The 20481-nt window shown below is 40.7% G+C and overlaps 1 protein-coding gene across 2 annotated transcripts in view; it reads left to right on the top strand.

Moving 5' to 3' along the window:
• mtor (mechanistic target of rapamycin kinase) overlaps positions 1-20481 on the top strand; it is a 342907-nt gene that overhangs the window by 107343 nt on the left and 215083 nt on the right. For both annotated transcript variants that reach the window (XM_038821832.1, XM_038821833.1), the window contains 5 exons: positions 2387-2479; positions 7096-7242; positions 11433-11575; positions 12869-13031; positions 18992-19137. In XM_038821832.1, the coding sequence (XP_038677760.1) occupies positions 2387-2479; positions 7096-7242; positions 11433-11575; positions 12869-13031; positions 18992-19137 (692 nt within the window). The remainder of the gene's footprint in view (positions 1-2386; positions 2480-7095; positions 7243-11432; positions 11576-12868; positions 13032-18991; positions 19138-20481) is intronic.

The following is a 20481-nucleotide window of genomic DNA, read 5'->3' as shown; positions in this document are numbered from 1 at the left end:
AATAAAGATTGCTTATTGTCACAAGTAGGCTTCAATAAAGTTACTGTGAAAAGCCCCTAGTCGCCACATACCGGCGCCTGTTCAGGGAAGCTGGTACGGGAATTGAACCGTGCTGCTGGCCTGCCTTGGTCTGCTTTAAAAGCCAGCGATTTAGCCTTGTGTGCTAAACCAGCCCCATGGTGTGCTAAACCAGCCCCATGCAGTTCTGGTTGCCACATTACAGGATGGATGTTATTGCACTGTAGAGAGTGCAGAGGAGGTTTATAAGAATGTTGCCAGGACTAGAAAAATGGGGCTAGGAAGAGAGATTGGATGGGTTGGGGTTATTTTCCTTGGAACGAAGAAGGCTGTGGGGTTACTTAATTGAGGTGTACAAAATTATGAGGGGAAGAGATGGGGTTGACAGGATAAAATTGTGTCCCTTGGTGGAGAATTCTAGAACCAGAGGACATAGATTCAAGATAAGTGGATGCAAAGGGGCCAGGAGGAGAAATGATTTTACAGAGAGGGTAGTGGGAGTCTGGAATTTGCTGCCCGTGTTGGTGGTGGAGGCCATAAAGTATTTCCTGGATCTGCATCTTAAGTGCCCTAAGCTACAGGGCTATGGATCGAGTGCAGGAAGGTGCGATTAGAAAGGGTACCTGGGAGTCCTTGTGCCGACATGGACAAGATGAGCCAAATGGCCTCCTTCTGTGCTGTAACTTTTCTATGATTCAATGATTCTACTTGTGGACTGTGCTATAAGGATTGTTATTCAATGAAGAGTTCTATGTGTGATGAGCATACAAGGGGAGCATTCTTGTCTAGTTTAAAGTAAAAGTTGCCTACAAATAGAAAATAGTGCATCATCAATAATGCTTTTAGTCATTTGTTACAGTAAAAATTTTAAAAGGTGAAATCTTGTGACATCCTTGTAGTTATTTCATGGAAGTTTCAATTACCTTTTAAACATTATCAATCTCTACTGGGGTTGTAACACAACAAAATGATAATGTCTGCACTTTAAAGTAATTCATTGTATGAGAGATACTCTGAGACCTTTCTGTGAGATATGATGATACACACAAGTATTTTTCCTTGACACTGCAGAAACCATTTTATTTTGGAAAAGCTGCCTATTTCAATTGTGTTTACTGTAATTGGTTTAAATGATGCATAAAGCTGCAATCTATCATTCAACAAGGATTTTTGAACACTTAAGGTGCTTTCTCCTTTTGCCTGTTACTTTACCTTGCATGTTCTGGGTTGTACAGACATTGGACAGCATTACTTTACAGAGACACGTGCCTGTAATGTATTACCTGGAAGCATAGTTGAGGCCAGAATGATGGATTTATTTAAAACCGCGATATCTGCTCTAATGGGAAGATACTAGAGTTAATATTTCAATCCAAAACCAAGGTCTTGTTTTCCAAAAAGTTGAGCTCTACTTACTTTTGTATTCCTCTGTAATATATAGAAAAAAAGAAGAAACCTGTGTTTATATAGCAGCTTTAATAACCACAAGACATCCCAAACAGCTTCAGAGCTGATGAACCTTTGAAGTGTACTCAATGAAGGCAAATGTAACCACCAAGTTGCATGCAATAATCAGATTGATGTTGGATGAGGGATGAATGCTGGATATGATACTGGGAGGACTCCCTGCCCTTTGGAAAATGTGCAAAGAGATCTTTTGCATTCAAACAGGCAGACAAGGTATTGTTTAACATATAGGTAGCATGGCAGCACAGTGGTTAGCATTGTTGCTTCACAGCTCCAGGGTCCGAGGTTCAATTCCCGGCATTGGATCACTGTCTGTGTGGAGTCTGCACGTTCTCCCTGTGTCTACATTGGTTTTCTCCGGGTTTCTTCCCACAGTCCAAAGATGTGCAGGTTAGGTGGGTTGGCCATGCTAAATTGCCCTCAGTTTGCAGAAAGGTTAGGTGGGATTGCTGGGTTATGGGGATATGGTGTAGGTGTCGTCTTAAGTAGAGTGCACTTTCCAAGGGCCGGTGCAGACTTGATGGGCTGAATGGCCAAATCTGCACTGTAAATTCTATGAAATACGATCTCATCTGGAAAAGGAGACCTCTGGCTGTCCAGCATTTTGTCAGTTCTGCATTGAAGTGCCAGTCTAGGTTGTGCTCAAGTTTCAAGTGGGGCTTGGACTCAAGAACTTCTAACTTTGAAACGACCATTGGCACGAAGCCAAGACTGACACGGTAGAAACGTTTTCTACATTATCTAAAATGCTATTTTGTTACGGCAGTGCTCCCTAGTAAAACATTTCATTGCTATATTTTGCGCAAAAGTTGATAACTATTGTGATTGATTGCACCTATATTAAAATAAATTGAAGTAGATGTTGTTTGATTCTAATGGCACTATCTGATCTATTTTTCAGTATCAAATCTTTATTCCTATGGTGAACAAGGTGATGATGCGCCACAGGATAAATCACCAGCGATATGATGTGTTAATATGTCGCATTGTAAAGGTCAGTGTAACATTAATGTTTTAAATTTGCGAATGCAGCTTTTAAAATGACTTTTTTTTTTACAGTGTTACACAATTTCCCTCATTTTGCCTTTGTTTCTATTTCTTTTAAAATGTGCATTATTCAATCTCTGCTTCATTATCCTGGTGATTCTAAAGACTGCACATATATCAATTAGTATCCTGTAGTATTATATGGCATTACCCAAGTTTTTCATTCATCATGAGTGATGGTGTAATCTGTTTTATGTGGGTATACAGATGACACTTTAAAAAATGCATTTTCCTTTTAGTGTCAGATAGTAATGGTGGAAGTGTTTCCTCATTTACCATCTGTAAAGATATTGTAAAGCAATTATGATTTTATCATGAACAGCAAACATACCAAATTCACCTCCTTCGCCCAGATGGTATTTTACAGTGATTGCCGACAGAAAAGGCAACTTCTCATTGAGGCAACGTATCTGTGATTTCTGCTCCATGGTAACTGTTAGATTCTTCAAGTGAGTGCAGGTACATATTGACTGGAAAGCTGTGACAACCGGTAGAGGATTTTACTAATGTAATGTAATGACTACTGTAAGTTTTATTGTGTAGCATAGTAGTCTCAATTTTGTTATTGGTACATCTAGGAAAACCTGAATGCTGTATATTGCTGGCCACCATAAAACAATTTTATTAATTTATCTCTATATTGGAGCTAGTGCATGGGATTCTAAACTTATAGATAAATGTAGGTTTTTGAATGCATTCTGGGCTCACATCTAGCATAATTAGAACAAAAAAATTGTCAACATGATCTGGTCCATTAAATTTAAAGCAGGAATATATCGCAGATGCCCCATCTGGCTTCACACAACTCATCAAGTATGAACCTTGGTAGTTTGTTACATGACTGATGTTCAGAGTCAGACCAAGATTGATAATGTGGCTAATGGGGAGAAACGTGCTCACAGTTTTGTCACTGGGAAATTAATTTGATAACTTTAATTCAGTAGTTTGAAAGCCTTTTGACCACCTACACTCGCATGTAAGGGGTATGACTTACGACTGTCTAGAGGTTGCAGCTGTAGTAAAAGCACAAGAAACCCAGTCTAGGTTTTACAAATGACTCTTTTAAACAGAGCTTCCGCCCTATCTTTAGCAGCGAATCCAGTCCGCGATTTACACCAATCCCTTTAGGATTTCTTTGTCTTGATTGCCGTACAGATTGTTCGCAATTGTTTTAACTCTCAATTCCTAGACTATTAAAATAACATCAAAACATTCCATTTAACTCTGGAGTCTGCTGTCCCACTTTAAATCTAGTTACTGCAATTGTCTCTCTAACTCAGAACATTTTGTTCAATCTTCCTTGAATTTTTCTTAACAATATCTTAGACTCTGTTCTCTTAACTTTCGTCGTCCTAAGAAATTCGTTCTGCCCAATTCCCTGGTATCTTGATCCTTAGGAAGCTTGCATGCTTGCTATTCACTTGTCCTGTCCAGCTTCTCTTGGTAGAGTTGAAAGCTGTTCACTCCCCAGTGTCATGTCTCCAACTGCAATCAAATTAGCTAAACTAAAACGTTTCTGGGGCAGCAGGGTGGTGCAGTAGTTAGCACTGCTGCCTCATGGCACCGAGGTCCCAGGTTCGATCCCGGCCCTGGGTCACTCTCTGTGTGGAGTTTGCACATTCTCCCTGTGTTTGTATGGGTTTCGCCCCCACAAAAATGTGCAGGTTAGGTGGATTGGCCACGCTAAATTGTCCCTTAATTGGAAAAAATTAATTGGATACTCTAATTTTATTTCAAAAAAACTAAAACGCTTCTCTATCATACAAGGCTGCAGTTGCTAAGCAATCACTGTCGGTTTATTTACTCTTCTCTCCATAGTCCTCTCTAAGCATAATAGAATCACAGTTGGAATCGGAGCCAACCTCCACACATACAAAATCCTTTGTACAGCATGAATCTAACTATAGATTTTACCCTTTCAGGCACAGAAACATTAAATTAAACCCACTTAAAATCTTACCTTATTTCTAATGTTTACCAATACAAATATAAATCCCTTAAAACTACTTTTGTTTTCATAATACCAACCCTCGACCACTGGTTGACTGCAGTGCCCATCTCTTGATCAAAGTCTTCTTTCTTTGATGTACGCTTTAGGGTCTTCTTACAAGCTTCTATTTTATGCACTTTTTCCCAACTTTGCTCTGTGCCATATAAGGTAAAACTCATTTTCTGGCCATCTGATTTGTCAGTAATGGCCTACTTATTCTGCCAATGTTACACCTTGAGCTGGCATGTATTTTAAGACCCACATGACCATATGATTCATGTCCCTGTTGTTTGCAGAAGACTGCCGAAGAAAGTTTGTCGGGCTTTCAGTCCCACAATTCCTTGATACTGTTAACTCTATGCAGCTCATGCCTTTTGTCTTTCCTAGCTCTTAGACTAAATAGGTTACATCATTGCTGTGGCTCCATGGTCACTTACCCAACACTTACCCAGCAGGTTAAGGTCTGTTTCTGCAGCACTTTGTCAGATAGGGTCTATTTACAGTAATTTACTGGACAAAGGGCTGGAAGTTTCTCTGAGGCTATCCACAGTTGAAAGCGTTTATGATAAAGTTTTGCCTTTATTGAATTAACCATCTTGCATTGGATCTCGGTATTTCATATCACTTGCAAAAAAACCCAGCTAATATTCAGCTGAGCTTATCCACCACGCTTGCAGTTATGTCACATACAGAGAGTACAGTTTTTACAGATATACTTAAAGATATGATAATTAAGTTATAACAGTACTATCATTACAAACAGAAAGCCTAATCCTACGGATCCAAATGAAAATAGTCATGTAGAGGCAGAGGACATGGCAAAAGTATTAAAGAAGTACTTTGTGTCTGTCTTCGCAAAGAAAATGTATGATGCAATGGTTACATTAAAAGAGCAGAGGAAGCTATGGATAAGATAATGGAGAAGTCGGACTAACGAAAATTACTGAAAATTGACAAGTTAGCTGTCTGGATGGAATACATCCTCAGTTACTGAAAGAAGCAAAGGTACAAATAGCATTGGTCACAATCTTACAATCCTCATTGAGAACAGGAGTAGAACCAGAAGACTGGAGAGTTGCTAATGTTATATCACTATTTAGAAAGGGGAAAGGGATAAACCAGGAAGCTGTAAGCTAGTCAGCATGACTTTGGTGGTGGGGAAGTTATTGGAAACTATTACCAGTGGCAAAATAAATTTTCACTTGGAAAGGCATGAGTTAAATAAGGTGAGCCAACGTGGATTTGTTAAACATAAATTGTGTCTGACAGGCGGCATGGTGGCGCACTGCTACCTCACGTGCCGAGGACCCGGATTCGATCCAGGCCCCGGGTCACTGTCCATGCGGAGTTTGCACATTTTCCCCGTTTCTGCGTGGGTCTCACCTCCACAACGCAAAGATGTGCAGGATGGGTGGATTGGCCGCGCTAAATGTTTGACTACCTTGACCGAATTCTTTGACGAACCTTCTCCATTATCTCAATTCTGTGCAGTATTTTGTATAAAATGTTGTTTGGAAGGACTTTCAGAAGGTGTTTACTAAAATTCTGCACAGGAGGCGATACAGTGACAGCTTCAGTGACAGGAAGCAAAAGATGGTGATGGATAGATGATTTTCAGATAGGAAGCTGGCTTAGTATTATTCCAGGTTAGTTACGTTTCCAGTACTCTTCAAAGTTGTATTAATTACCTAGATTTTGTTGTAGGGAGCTACAGGCATCAAAATGACAGAGGCAAGATGATGAAATGGACAGATGTATGGAGGATAGAGTTCAATGTGGAGATGTGTGAAGTGATGTACTTGGGAAAATTAATCTGAAAAGGCAGTACACCATGAGTGACGTGATTTTGAAAAGTATGGATGAGCAAAGAGACGTTAAGTGCTTAAAAGTAACAGGACAAGATGCCAAGGTGGTTATAAAAGCATATGGATTACCTGGATTAATAAGTAGAGGAGTAGAACATAAAAACAGAGATAATGCTGGACCGGTATGAATGACTTAGTTTTAATATGTATTCAACATTTAAATTTCAAAACGCACACATTTCGGGAAAGATATAACTGCATCTGAAAGGATACTGAGCAGGTTTACCAGGATGTTGCCATGGATGAGGGTCTTCAGTTATGAGGAGAGATTGAAAAAGTTAGGACAGCCCTCCTTGGAACAGAGAAGATTAAGAGATGATCTAATAGTGGTTTTCAATCTGATATGTTTTGATACTGTGGCTAGGAAAAATATATTTCCTTTGGGTGAGTATGTCAATAACTAGATATCATGAATACATAATCATTGGAAAAAGATGCAGAGAGTGGAAGAGGAGAAATTGTTTTCACTCAGAGTTGTCAGGATTTGCAATGCTCTGCCCAAAAAAGTAATGGAAGCTGATTCCAAAGAAAAGTGAAATGGACAGATACTTAAGAATGAGGAACTAACAAGGCTATGGACAAAAAGGTGGGGCTGAGAGACAGTTTTGATGATTTGGGGATGCAGTGTTAACAATTTTGCTGGTGAAGCTTGAATACTATTGCCACTGGATGAAAATTATTTAAAATTTGTTTGAATGTTCACCACAGGGTTACACCTTGGCTGAGGAAGAGGAAGATCCTATCATTTTTCAACACCGGACATCCCGAGGCAATCAGGGAGATACACTGTCTAGTGGACCAGTGGAGACTGGTCCTATGAAGAAATTGCATGTCAGCACTACCAACTTACAAAAGGTTTGTTCATAGTTAAAGAATAAATTGATAAAAATATAAAAAGTGTTTATTCAATTTTGTGTGAAAATATTAATTTAACAATCAACAGTTGAAACTGCCTTTTATTCCTGTGTGTCATGGGAATATTTATAACTAACATGTCTATTATGTCTGGTATAAACAGAATTTTTTTTCCTTAAAGGTTTGATATATTGGCATTTAGTTATTTTAGTTTATAAACAATTTGAAAATAAAAACCTGAAGTATTCCTGTTGTGGAGTCATTGCTTGAATTCAAGCTAAGAAAATTTTTTTGACTTGAAAGGATAATTAGAATAACAATTTGTAACTTGAGATTATCTATTCTGTTTTTAATTGAATTGTTTTGTGAATTGGATAGTTATTTTTCAGAAATTTTTACTAAGTGGTTCGCATTTCAGTTTTACATTTACTACTTGTTTTGAAGCACAATGCAGATCACAGTGACATTTTTATAGAAGCTATTAATGACCTTAAATTCCATGCTGAGAATGTAGCCTGCAGCTTGAAGGCTGCTGCCACATGCCTATTGTTCCATTTAAAAGCTGTGCTAAAATTTATATGTTGAATACATATTAAAACCAAGTCATTAGCAACTTGTTAATCAAGTGCCACTTTTTTAAAAAATTCTCTTAGCCCACATGTGCAGAACTTAATATTTGTAATTATAGTAAATTTACAACACTGAAGTTGAAGCAGGCATTAATTAAGCTGATCTTATACAACAGGTATTTGCTTATTAACCGTTCAGTGTTATATTGATCACTCTACACCACCCTCCAAGTCAGGCAGGAAAAGTAGCTAAATTGTTTGTTCTTCTTTAAAATTGGAAGATTTTGAAACTACAGCTGGCATAGTTTTCAGTTATAATGCAACTTTTGTAAAGTGCAAGTGATCTGCAGTACCTCGAGGAGGTGTCATGTTGTTTACATACAGGTCATTTCACCCATTGTCCAATCACACCAGCTGGTGGAATATAAATTCAGTTCATAAATCTCGAATTGTAAAAAATGCTAGTCTCTGTATTGGTGACTATGAAACCATTATTGTATAAACCCATCTCATTCACAAATGTTTTTTAGAGAAGGAAATCTGCCATCCTTACCTGGTCTGGCCTACATGTGACTCTAGAATCTCAGCAATGTGGTTGATTCTTAACTGCCTTCTGAAACGGCCTTCAAACTGCTGCAACATCTATGATAAGACCGATCACCCAATATCAACCTAGGCACTGGAAACCACCATGGCAAGCCCAGCCCAGTTGACCCTGTAAAGTCCTCCTTACTAACATCTGGGTGCTTGTGCCAAAAGTGGAAGAGCTGTCCCACACTAGTTGAACAGCAGCCTGACATAGTCGTACTCACAGAAGCATACTTACTTCATCCAAAGTGAAGATGCTTACGAGGAGCCACGTCTGGTGGCCTAGGCTCCATGGGTACAGGTACATGTTGACTTCGCTGGTCCGTTTTTTAGGTTCCTAATCATGACAGATGCCCATTCTAAATAGCCTCTGCAACAGGTACATGTTGACTTCGCTGGTCCGTTTTTTAGGTTCTATATTCCTAATCATGACAGATGCCCATTCTAAATAGCCTCTGCAACTTCTCACGCCACAATATAGAAACTCCAGCAGAGCTTTTGCATCCACTGCATACTGGTGGTTCTAGTCTCCGAAAATGATAGAGCCTTTACTAGCGGGGAGTTCCAGGTGTTCCTGAAGTCGAATGGCATCAAACCCATCAGACAACACCGTATCACCCACCATCTAATGGTCTTGCAGAGCGGGCGGTACAGACCTTCAAAAATGGGATGAATAAACAGCCGCCCGCATCCATGGAGACTAGGTTGGCATGATTCCTGTTTGATTATTGGACCACACCCCATACCATGACAAGAGTTGCTCCAGCAGAACTATTGATTGGATGATGACTGCATCAGGCTGAGCCTGCTATTTCCCAATTTGCGGGGTATGTGAAGTCTAAACAGGTGAGTCAGAAGAGAAATGATGACCCCAGAAGGTGCGAGAGAGTGTTTAAGACATGGGGCCGCCTTACATGTGCGGAGCTTCAGGTACGGCTCCAGTTGAGTTCCTGAAGTCATATTAGAGAAGACAGAACCTGTCTCTTACAAAGTTAAGGTCCACGAAAAAGTCCTTAAAACACCTGGACCACCTTAAGAGTCGGGAGCTGTCTCTGGTGCCAGGCTACTGTCCACAGAGGATTGCAGGGCTGTCTTCCCCTGACAGTGAAGGCACAGGGTTCAACATGGAGGCCCAAGAAACTGCTCTATCCCCGGTGGCAATGCTTTTTAAAAAAGTTTAGAGTACCCAATTCATTTATTCCAATTAAGGGGCAATTTAGCGTGGCCAGTCCACCTAGCCTGCACATCTTTGGGTTGTGGGGCGAAATCCACGCAAACACGGGGAGAATGCAAACTCCACACAGACAGTGACCCAGACCCAGGATCAAAACTGGGTCCTCGGCGCCATGAGGCTGCAGGGCTAACCCACTGCACCACCGTGCTGCCCACCCGGTGGCAATGCTAATGATGAACCTGCATCAGTGATCCTCAGGCGCTTCTTGAGGAAGCAAAGGTCACCTGTCTGCTTCACACCCCGCTGATCCAGCTTCACCTGCTGCAGACTCGAGGCTGAGTACCAAAAGGCAGAGCGAAGGGAGGAGGGATGTTATAACCTCAACGAAGACCATGGGGGATCGTTGATTGATCTCCCCCCTAATGTTCTTGGAATAAGTGTTCCTGTATTGAGCAGGCGGAGGCTGGCCAACGTGAGCTCTCTAGCGGGAGCTTAAATACTGTTACCCAGACCGAGGGTTCCCGATGGCCCCGAGTTGGGACAAGAGACTTATACATCCCGGCTTTATTTTGGTTGAGTACTAAACCTTGTTTTGTTAATTCTCACTTCCACTGGAATTATTACATAATGCTTCTGCTATCTCTTCCTCAACCAAAGATTCCACTCGACCGTAATTGTCAAGACCTTCAACCACGATCATTCCATTTTCTGTACTTCATCTCGTCTCATCCGTTCCCATCCCTCCCAGAAACAGGGTAAACCTTCCCTTCTCTTCACCTTCTACCCTATTGTGTACCTCCTACTTGAGAAGTAGATTCAAGAAGGAGTTGGATTATCACTCGAAAAGAAAAAAGAACCTGATTAATAGAAAAGCTCTTACCAAAAGCTCCATCAAGGGCACCAGGTGAAACGAGGATTTATTTGTTGCACTTTCAACTTGGTATACAGTATTCGCTGTTCACAGTATGGTCCACATAACATTGGGAAATCCAAATGCTGATTTTGGATGACTTAACAAAACAGTTCCAGCTGTCATTTTAGGTCTCCACTCTCAGTCTGCCCTTAGCCCTCTACACTGTTTCAGTGAAACTCAAAGTAAGCTGTAGAAATAGCAACTCATCTTTCAGTTAGGTACATTTATAGTTTTCCCTTAACATTGAATTCAATAATTTCAGATCATAATCACTGTCTCTAGCTGTTGGTGAAGATTCTGCTAATCTCATTTACACTCTCGATCCATCTTTTATTCCATTATTGGTATCATTATCATCCCCTTTTACCATGCACCATCGTCCTGTTTGTCATTTAATTTTTTCTGTTTTCCACCCTATTACCGACCGTTCCTTTTGTTGTTTTACTCCCTCCCCTTTCCTGTCTCTGCTCACTTAAAACCTGTTACAATTCAAACGTTTTTCAGTTGTGAGGAACATTCATCAATTTGAAATGTCAATTCTGTAGTTGCTGCCGGACCGACTTGTGTATTTCCAGCATTATCTGCTTTTATTTCAGTTGTTCAGCAACAATAGGAATGCAAGTAGTTATTTTGGATGGTCAAATTTATTATAATGCCAAGTAAATTTGTGCATGATGTTATGTCATTCATTTGAAATGAAAATCATTGTGGTTAAGTCAGTAGCTTAGAAAATAGCGTTAGTGATATTAATATATGAATGGGTATATTTTTGATGACGGTGTTTAAAAAAGGCTATTTCATTAATAAATACCCGATATTTTAGTAGTACCATGGTAATGATTGCTTTATTCTCACGTGAGTAGCCTCTGGTATAGTTACGAGACCTTGTGCAGTGAACTGTTCTAAATAAAGAAACAATTGAATGCACGTTTGATTTATGTTTCAGGCCTGGGGAGCAGCCAGAAGAGTTTCTAAAGATGACTGGATGGAATGGCTGAGACGATTAAGTGTGGAATTGCTTAAAGAATCCCCATCACCTGCACTCCGCTCATGTTGGTCTTTGGCTCAGGCCTATAACCCTTTAGCAAGGTCAAAATTCCAGCTTAATAATTAAATGCTAATTTATAGATTTTAAGTAAGGAGCAAATATTTGAGTCCATTAGTAATTGAATAGAACCACCAGCATGATCACAATGAATGTCTCTGCTAATGTAACACATGTGAAAAATGTTGACAGAGCTCATGGAACTGCAGCACACTCCATTATATATCAGCACCGCACCCCCCACCCCGTACCTTCATCCCTGGCAGGATAAAGTATGCTTGAACATTTGTTGGAGAGGCAGGCGAGACCTGGCAGTTGAGGTTATTCAAGAGATTTTTTTCCAAAAATCATTTCAGGAGTTTTCTTGCTTCAAATGGTTTTAATTTCTTCCTTTGCCTTCTTTGTGTGAGACGCCACCCCCAGTCAAGAAGGTGGGTAGGCTAATTGGTACCAGACCTCTGCCGCTGTCAATATATATCCAGCTCTTGGTGTTGGCAGCCAGGATGAGATTGAAATGATTTGCCATTGAAATGTCTCAGTGCTGAATTAGCAGGGCAGCAGCTGAAGGGGAAGGAACTGGTTAAAATCAGAATGCGTAGAAAAATCGTTTATTTGTGAGCACTGTCAATATAAGGGGAAAATGTTTTGGTGGATTGCTTGAAAGGGATTTTTCTTTTCGAAATTGCTTAAATGAAATGTTAATACATGTTAGCATACATGACAGAAACTCCACACACACAATTGTAATTAAATGTTGTTGAGCACTTTGATGTAGGTTATGTAATTTCAAATATTTCATTATTTGTCTGTGAATGCAAGTGAGTAACCCAAAAGATTACAATTGCAAGTTGGAACCCTCGGGAGCATTAAACTAGTGCTAATTCTTACAAAGAACTCAACTCACGGACATTCTGTTTAGCCCTCATGATGAGTTAATTTGCCAAAAAACAAATCCAATAATCTTAAATTGTTTTGTCAAGGTTTTGAGATTTTCATTGCTACCCAGGGATCACTGCTAGTGGGTTGTGATCAAGCGCTGATCTAACCAGACCTGACTGTGAAGCCCCTATTCGTAGTTGAATAAACTGCTAGCAAACTTCTCTAAATGGCTGTTTCTCAAGTATCAAAGGGTACACAGCACCCATAGCAAGAGAAATAATGTGACCATAAATAAATCTGCTTGAGTAAAACCACAGTTCCAATTTCTAATATTTGTTTCGCGTGTTCTCTGTTCTGCATGATAAACATTGTGTATCTGAAGTCTCTTTCATGTCTAAACAGGCGGATGACTTGTTGCTCTTTCTATTTTCTAAAGCTTTTGACTTTTTTTAATGCAGAGACCTGTTTAATGCAGCGTTCCTATCCTGTTGGTCAGAACTGCATGAAGCACAACAAGATGAGTTGATCAGAAGTATTGAACAGGCTCTGACTTCTCAAGACATTGCTGAGGTCACACAGACACTGTTGAACCTCGCAGAATTCATGGAACACAGCGATAAGGTAAAAGAAAGGCTAAACTGGATTGTGTCAAGTTATGAAAATGTTGGCCTTTTACCAAAATAGTTTGACATGTTTCAGACAAAATGCTTCCCAAATGGCAGAGCTATTTACCAAACTTGATTGACGCATATATACTGTGTTGTTTGCTGTATTCATGACTGGCGAAGGGCTGCAATCATATTGAATTCAAAAGAACATGGTGAATCAGTTTTAAGGTGTAGTATTAGATGCTGGCAGTCATAATTGATGTTGGCATGCCCCAGTGTCTTCCAAAGATCCCTCCTATTTGCCAGCTACATACTGCCCCTTGGCTACAACATCTGAAAAAACTACATGTTCCACATATGCACTTGACAACACCCAGCTCTACATCACCATTCCCTCTCTCAACCCTTCAATGCCTCTAAATTGTCAGACTGCTTTCCAACATCCAATACTGGATGAGTAGAAATACCGTTCAAATAAATTTTGGGAAAACCAAAGCCATTGTCTTTTGTCTCTGCCACAAATTCCATTCCCTAGTCACCGACGCTATCCCACTCCCTGTCAGCCATCTGAGATTGAACCACATTCTTTGGCGTTGTGTTTAATAGAGAGGTGAAATTCCGACCATAGATCTGCAACATTACTAAAGCCACTTATTTCCACTTCAATAAAATTGCTTGAATCCACCCATGCAGCAGCTCATCTCTGTTGAAATCCTCACCATGTCTTTATTATTTCTAGTTTTGTTACCTTCTTCAACCTCATAACCTGTTTCCTGTGACAACGTGAAAGTTCTTGGGCTGGGTGCAGACACATTTGCACCTTTAATTGACTGTGCGTAACTGGTCGAGTAAACAAAATTCAAATTAATTAACCATGCACTACCAAAAAGAGGGTACATACCCTACAATCATCTGGAATATCTATGCTCCTCCATTTCTGACCACTTTTGCATTGCCAATGCAAAAATGTAGGTGGTCATGCCTGCAGCTGTCAAGGCCCTAAGCTCTGGAATTCCATACCTAAACCTCTCTGCTTCTCTCTTTCTCTCTCCTCTTTCAGACAGTAGACAAAATCTACCTCTTCGACTAAACCTTTGTTCATCCACTTTCTTGACCCTATCAAATGTGTTTAATAATATCCTTGTGAAGCTCTTTAGGATATTTCGACACAATAAATATGCTATATATTTTTTGAAAGTATTTTTTATTGAGTTTTTAACATTTTATATCACAAATAAAGATGCTACATAATTGCAAATTTTTGTTGCTCTCTGTTTTTTTACTTCCTTCCTTACCCTATCTCGTGCACCATTTTCTCATTAATAGCACATTTTTATTGGAAATTTGCTGCTGTTGATAGCAAACTAATAATGCAAATAGAAATGGAACTGCTACTGCACTGAACATCAGAAAAGATTTTTTTCACCAGCACCTCTTGTCAGTAATGCTAGTTCAGCCGTCAGTATAAACAGCAAATGGTGGGCAGACTGAGGGGATTTGGTTGAGCTGAGTGGCTGAAACAATGTCATGTGTGTATTAATGATCTGACTTCATTTTTGGTGGTCCGTATTTTGTCTTCTACAAAATTACAGCTATTAGAAAGGTATATGAGGTGAGGTAAATAGTTATAAGTAGCAACTTGAAAACTGAAAAAGCAACCTTCCCTCTTGCTATTTTTAATGTTTTCTGTGACCATCAACAAATCTGGTTTATCTGTTCCCTTCAGCTGTGCGTCCATATATAGATGTAAAATAAATTTGCAGTGAATTTAAGATCTATCCTTTTCATTGTCAAGTATTTCCATCCCATATAAAAAGATTTAAGAGAATTTAAAAAAAAAAAAGATTTGGATGATTAAACTAGGAGCAGTGCACTTTGAACTCCAGGGTCTGACTTCCATCCATCCCTGACAACCATTCACCCCTGACAAAATTTATACAAAAAATCTTTCTGATTTTAAAAGGTGTTAAATCAATTGAAATTGAACAATTTCAAGTCCAGTCATCGTGTATTACATCTCTGCAGTGCAAAACTATCCAATATTTGTCACTGATGGTCTTTCTTCTACTGTAAGGTATAAGAAATGAGGACATCGGATGGGTACAGTAAAGAGTCCTACTTTGCTGACACATTGGACCCTAATTTTTCTGGAGCAAAATAACATATTTTATAACTTTTTTTAAACTGATACTTGCTTACCACTTGTCAGCATCAACAGAGACATCAGATGGAAATACAGCAATTGGATTCACTTGACATGCAGGTTAATTAAAGAAAACCACCATAGATTTCTTAAGGGGAAATTATGATTAACTTTATGGAGTTACTTTGAAGAGGTAACAGAGAAGGTTGATGAGGGTAATGCTGTTGACCTGATGTACATGGACTTTCTAAAGGCATTTGATTTAGTGTCATACATCAGACTTGTGAGCAAAGTTATAGCGCATGGAATAAAAGAGACAGAGGTAACATAAATACAAAATTGGCTTAGTGACAGGAAATAAAGAAGTGATTAATTGGTTTTTCAGGCTGGAAGAAAGTTTGTCCTGGGGTTCCCTAAAGGTTAGTGTTGGGACTCTTGATTTTCCTGATATATATTAATGATATGGACTTTAATGTACAGGGCACAATTTCAAAATTTGCATATGATATGAAGCTTGGAAGCATTATGAACTAAGGAGGCTAGAACTTCAAAAGGACATGGGCAAGATGGTGGAATAATCGGACAAGCGAAAGATGAAGTTCAATATGGATATATATGAAGTGATTCATTTTGGTAGGGAAAAACATGGAGAGACAATACAAAACAACTGATACCACTCTAAAGGGTAGAGGGACACAAATCATTGAAGTTGGCAGGACGGGTTGAGAGAGGACGGGTTGAGAGAGTGGTTAACAGAGCATAGAGTATTCTAAGATTTATTAGTAGGGACACCGAGTACAAGTGCAAGGAGGTTATATTGAACTTGTAGTTCAGTTTCAGCTGAAGTACTACAGCCAGTTCTTGTTCCCGCACTTTAGGAAGGATGTGAAGGCATTGGAGAAAAGGTTCACGAGAATGGTTCCAGGAATGAGGAACTTCAGTTATGATGATAGATTGGAGAAGTTAGGACTGTTTCCCTTGGAGAAGAGAAGGCTGAGAGGAGATTTGATAGAGGTATTCAGAATCATGGCAACTGTTGATAGAATAGATAGGTAGAAATGCTTCCTACTCGTGAATGAATCAAAAATGAAAGGGCATTTAAAAAAAATATTTAGCAAAAGAAGAAGAAGCTTTTTCACACAAGTGTTTAAAGTCTGTAATTCACCACCTAAGGATGTGCAGGCTGGTTCAATCGAAGCATTCAAAGGGAAATTAGACTATCTAAAAAAGGAAGAATGTGCAGGTTACAGGATGAAGTGGGAGAATGGCATTAAGTGAATTACTCATTTGGAGAGCCGTTGCAGAGACAGTGGGGCTGAAAGGCCTCCTTCTGCACTGTAACAATTCTGTGATTCAAATTTTTACGTGCTGAGAATATTTTTACTACAAAAGGGACATATTTTTGAGATAACAGTTTTTGAAACACTATTGTGTTGCTTGTTTACCTCCATCACTGTCCTGATACTTCATTGTTGTAGGACTACAGCTCAGGTGACTCAATATTCTGGTGGTCTTACTACATTGCAGAATTGTACTTTAAATTTACAAAAAGAACAACATTTGCATTAGAATCTCATCTGTGATTGTAAAAGAAATTTCATTCTGCATGTTGTTCCTGTTTGGGGGGTGATTTCATCCAGTCGAGTAGCACCATAAGTAATTGTAAATTCCTTCTCATGAATATTTTGAGTGAAATTGTACATATTTATTTATAATGTTGCTACACTTATCCACTGCAGGAAATATCTGCATTGGGAACGTGATACAGGTTACAAAATATGGAAAATTATTCATTGTCATTGCAGCCTCATCTGTTAACTTGATGGCTTCAACTGATTTGCCAGAGCAACTCAATAATTTTTTTTGTTTGTTCTCGGGCTATAAACTGAACTTAGGTTCTCGGGCTATAAGCTGAACTTAGGAAAGAGCGAGGTATTTGTAGTGCACCCGGGAGATCAGGAGGAGGGAATTGGGAGGCTCCCCTTCAGGAGGGCAGTGAAGAGTTTCAGGTACCTGGGGGTGCAGGTGGCCAGGAGTTGGGAGGCTCTTCATAAGCTTAACTTCACCAGACTAGTGGAACAGATGGAGGAGGAATTTAAAAGGTGGGACATGGTGCCGCTATCGCTGGCGGGCAGAGTGCAATCCGTCAAAATGACGGTTCTCCCGAGGTTCTTGTTCCTCTTCCAGTGCTTGCCCATCTTTATCCCTAGGGCCTTTTTTAAAAGGGTGACCAGCAGCATCATGGGATTTGTTTGGGCGCATGGCACCCCGAGGGTGAAGAGGGTCTTCTTGGAGCGGAGTAGGGATGGGGGGGGGCTGGCGTTGCCCAACCTCTCGGGGTATTACTGGGCGGCCAACGTGTCGATGGTGCGTAAGTGGGTGATGGAGGGGGAGGGGGCAGCATGGAAACGGATGGAGAGAGCGTCCTGTGGGGATACAAGCCTGGGGGCCCTGGTAACGGCGCCGTGGCCGCTCCCTCCCACGAGGTATACCACGAGTCCGGTGGTGGCGGCTACCCTCAAGATTTGGGGGCAGTGGAGACGACATAGGGGAGAAGTGGGGGGCTCGATGGAGGCTCCGTTAAGGGGGAACCATAGGTTCGTCCCGGGGAACATGGATGGGGGATTTCGGGGATGGTATAGAGCGGGCATTAGACAGCTGAAGGACCTGTTTATCGACGGAAGGTTTGCGAGCCTGGGGGAGTTGGAAGAGAAATTTGGGCTCCCGCCGGGAAAACATGTTTAGATATCTGCAGTAAAGGCATTTGCTAGACGCAGGTGGAGGGATTCCCTGCGCTCCCCGCGAAGGGGGTGAGTGACAGGGTGCTCTCGGGGGTCTGGGGTCGGGGAGGGGAAGATATCCGATATCTACAAGCTTATGCAGGAGAAGGAAGAGGCGGCAGTAGAGGAGCTGAAAACGAAGTGGGAGGGGGAACTGGGGGAACAGATCGAAGACGGGACATGGGCTGATGCCCTGGAGAGGGTAAATTCTTCCTCCTCGTGTGCGCGGCTTAGCCTCATCCAATTCAAGGTGCTGCATAGGGCCCACATGACTGGGACGAGGATGAATAGGTTCTTTGGGGGTGAAGAGAGGTGTGCCAGGTGCTCGGGGAGTCCAGCGAACCATGCCCATATGTTCTGGGCAGTGCCCGCATTGGAGGAGTTCTGGAAGGGGGTGGCGAGGACGGTGTCAGGGTGGTGGGATCCAGGGTCAAGCCAGGATGGGGACTCGCGATCTTTGGGGTTGGGGTAGAGCCGGGAGTGCAGGAGGCGAAAGAGGCCGGTGTGCTGGCCTTTGCGTCCCTAGTAGCCCGGCGAAGGATTTTGCTACAGTGGAAGGACGCAGAGGCCCCCAGCGTGGAGACCTGGATCAATGACATGGCGGGCTTTATTAAGCTTGAGAAGGTTAAATTCGCCCTGAGAGGATCGGTGCAAGGGTTCTTTAAACGGTGGCAACCTTTCCTCGACTTTCTGGCTCAACGATAGGGTACTGGGACAGTAGCAGCAGCACCCGGGGGGGGGGGGGGGGGGGGGGGGGGGGGGGGGGGGGGGGGGGGCGTTGATTATGTTAGCTTATTTATATTAAATTTGATTTATCTAATTTTAATTTATGGTTAAGTTCTCTTGTTTGGGGGGGGGGGTGGGGGAATGTGATACATGTGATGTTACGGTATGGGGGGAATTGTGGGTGTTATGGGGCTGTTAGTTGCATATTACTGCTTTTTGCTATACTTTTTGTTATATTTTCTGCAAAAAATTCCAATAAAAAAAAAAAATAATAATTTTTTGTTTGAAGAAAAAACAAATGTCTGACTCCTTAATTTCCATCAGGGGCCTCTACCACTAAGAGATGACAATGGCATTGTCCTCCTTGGAGAGAGAGCAGCCAAATGTCGTGCTTATGCCAAAGCCTTACATTATAAGGAGCTGGAGTTCCAGAAAGGTCCCTGTCCGTCAATTCTAGAATCATTAATCAGGTAAGTTGAATTACTTAGTCACTTTGTTTGAAGTGGTGTAGGAAATTCTTGCACTGCAGTTTTGATTGCAGTGACCAGTCTGATACATTTATAGAGAACCCGTACAAATCAAATTGAAAAATAAATTTTAGCCAAAATATATTCACTGCTGTCACAGGCATAGATGGACTCGATGGGCCAAATGGCCTCCTTTATGCATAATGTCTCTATATTCAACAAAGGAGCCTGTGTATGTTAAACGTTGGTAGAAAATCACACATTGCTTTTACATTACATTTATATTAGCCAGATTCCTAACCTATCTTACTCCCTTGATGATTACGTGCTTGTGTTTGGGAAAAACCCCAACTCTTAATATGCTTTCAAAATCTAACTGTTCTGTTGCTTGAAATACATTTCATGCTTTAGTATGGGCTTGGACTTTGAGAATTTTCTCAAGTTTGGAGATCAGATTGAATTTGTGTACGTACGAGGTTAAATGGTAGTCGTGTATTCGGTTAACCGGTTTTGGCTTTCATTTTATTTGCTAGGTCTAAAAAAGCTACTGATGTAATTATCATTACGGGTGAGGATAAAAACACCTTGTCCCAGCGAAGCTCATTTCTGATTTCTCAAGATGGGATAGCTCTGGGATTATGGGACCATTTGCACCACCTTTCAAAATAAAACTACATTCTGAAGTTTCCTAAAATTATTTTCATATTTTATTGATTGAAGGAAATGTTTCATGCAAGTTGCATCTTTCCACGTTGGATACATTTAATGGGTTTGCAATCTTTCTGCAGTCATATGTGTTAAAGAGAAGATGCAAATTCATAATCAAGGTGTTCATTTCCATTAGGTTCACACCGTTCTACTGCTTCCAATGTTTCCACTTTCTATTCCATTCACAGCTAGTCAGTGTTCCCAGCAATTGCCATTCAGGGATGTCACCTAGAAAATTAATTTGAGAGGGGTCAGGATCTCGCTCATTGTGACATATTTTGCGGTTGTATATTTTCTGACCTGTGTCACATATGAAGAATAATCACTTGGTATTGGAGGGGAACAACAACTCAGTGTGAATCTGCACCTGAAGAAAACATGGGTCGGAAATTTGAGTAGTGGCGCCTGTGATAGAAAATAGCAGGGCTGGGACAAATTTATGCATGTGAGAGAAGATTTTTTATTAGTATTTGCAAATTCTGTATGTAAACATGCTGCTACTCATGCAGAACTTTCAGAAGAATAAATTAAAACTTGTCGTTGACTAGTGTTCCTTAAAAAGGTTCCATCCAAGTCTTGTTTTCTCATTATTTGTCTGGATGTTGTACAGCATTTACCGACCTGTTCTCATAGACTGAA

Source organism: Scyliorhinus canicula, chromosome 16 (genome assembly GCF_902713615.1).
Source record: "Scyliorhinus canicula chromosome 16, sScyCan1.1, whole genome shotgun sequence".
NCBI classification, from domain to species: Eukaryota; Metazoa; Chordata; class Chondrichthyes; order Carcharhiniformes; family Scyliorhinidae; genus Scyliorhinus; species Scyliorhinus canicula.
Note: the sequence above shows the minus strand (reverse complement) of the source record. Positions and strands in the feature narration are given on the sequence as shown.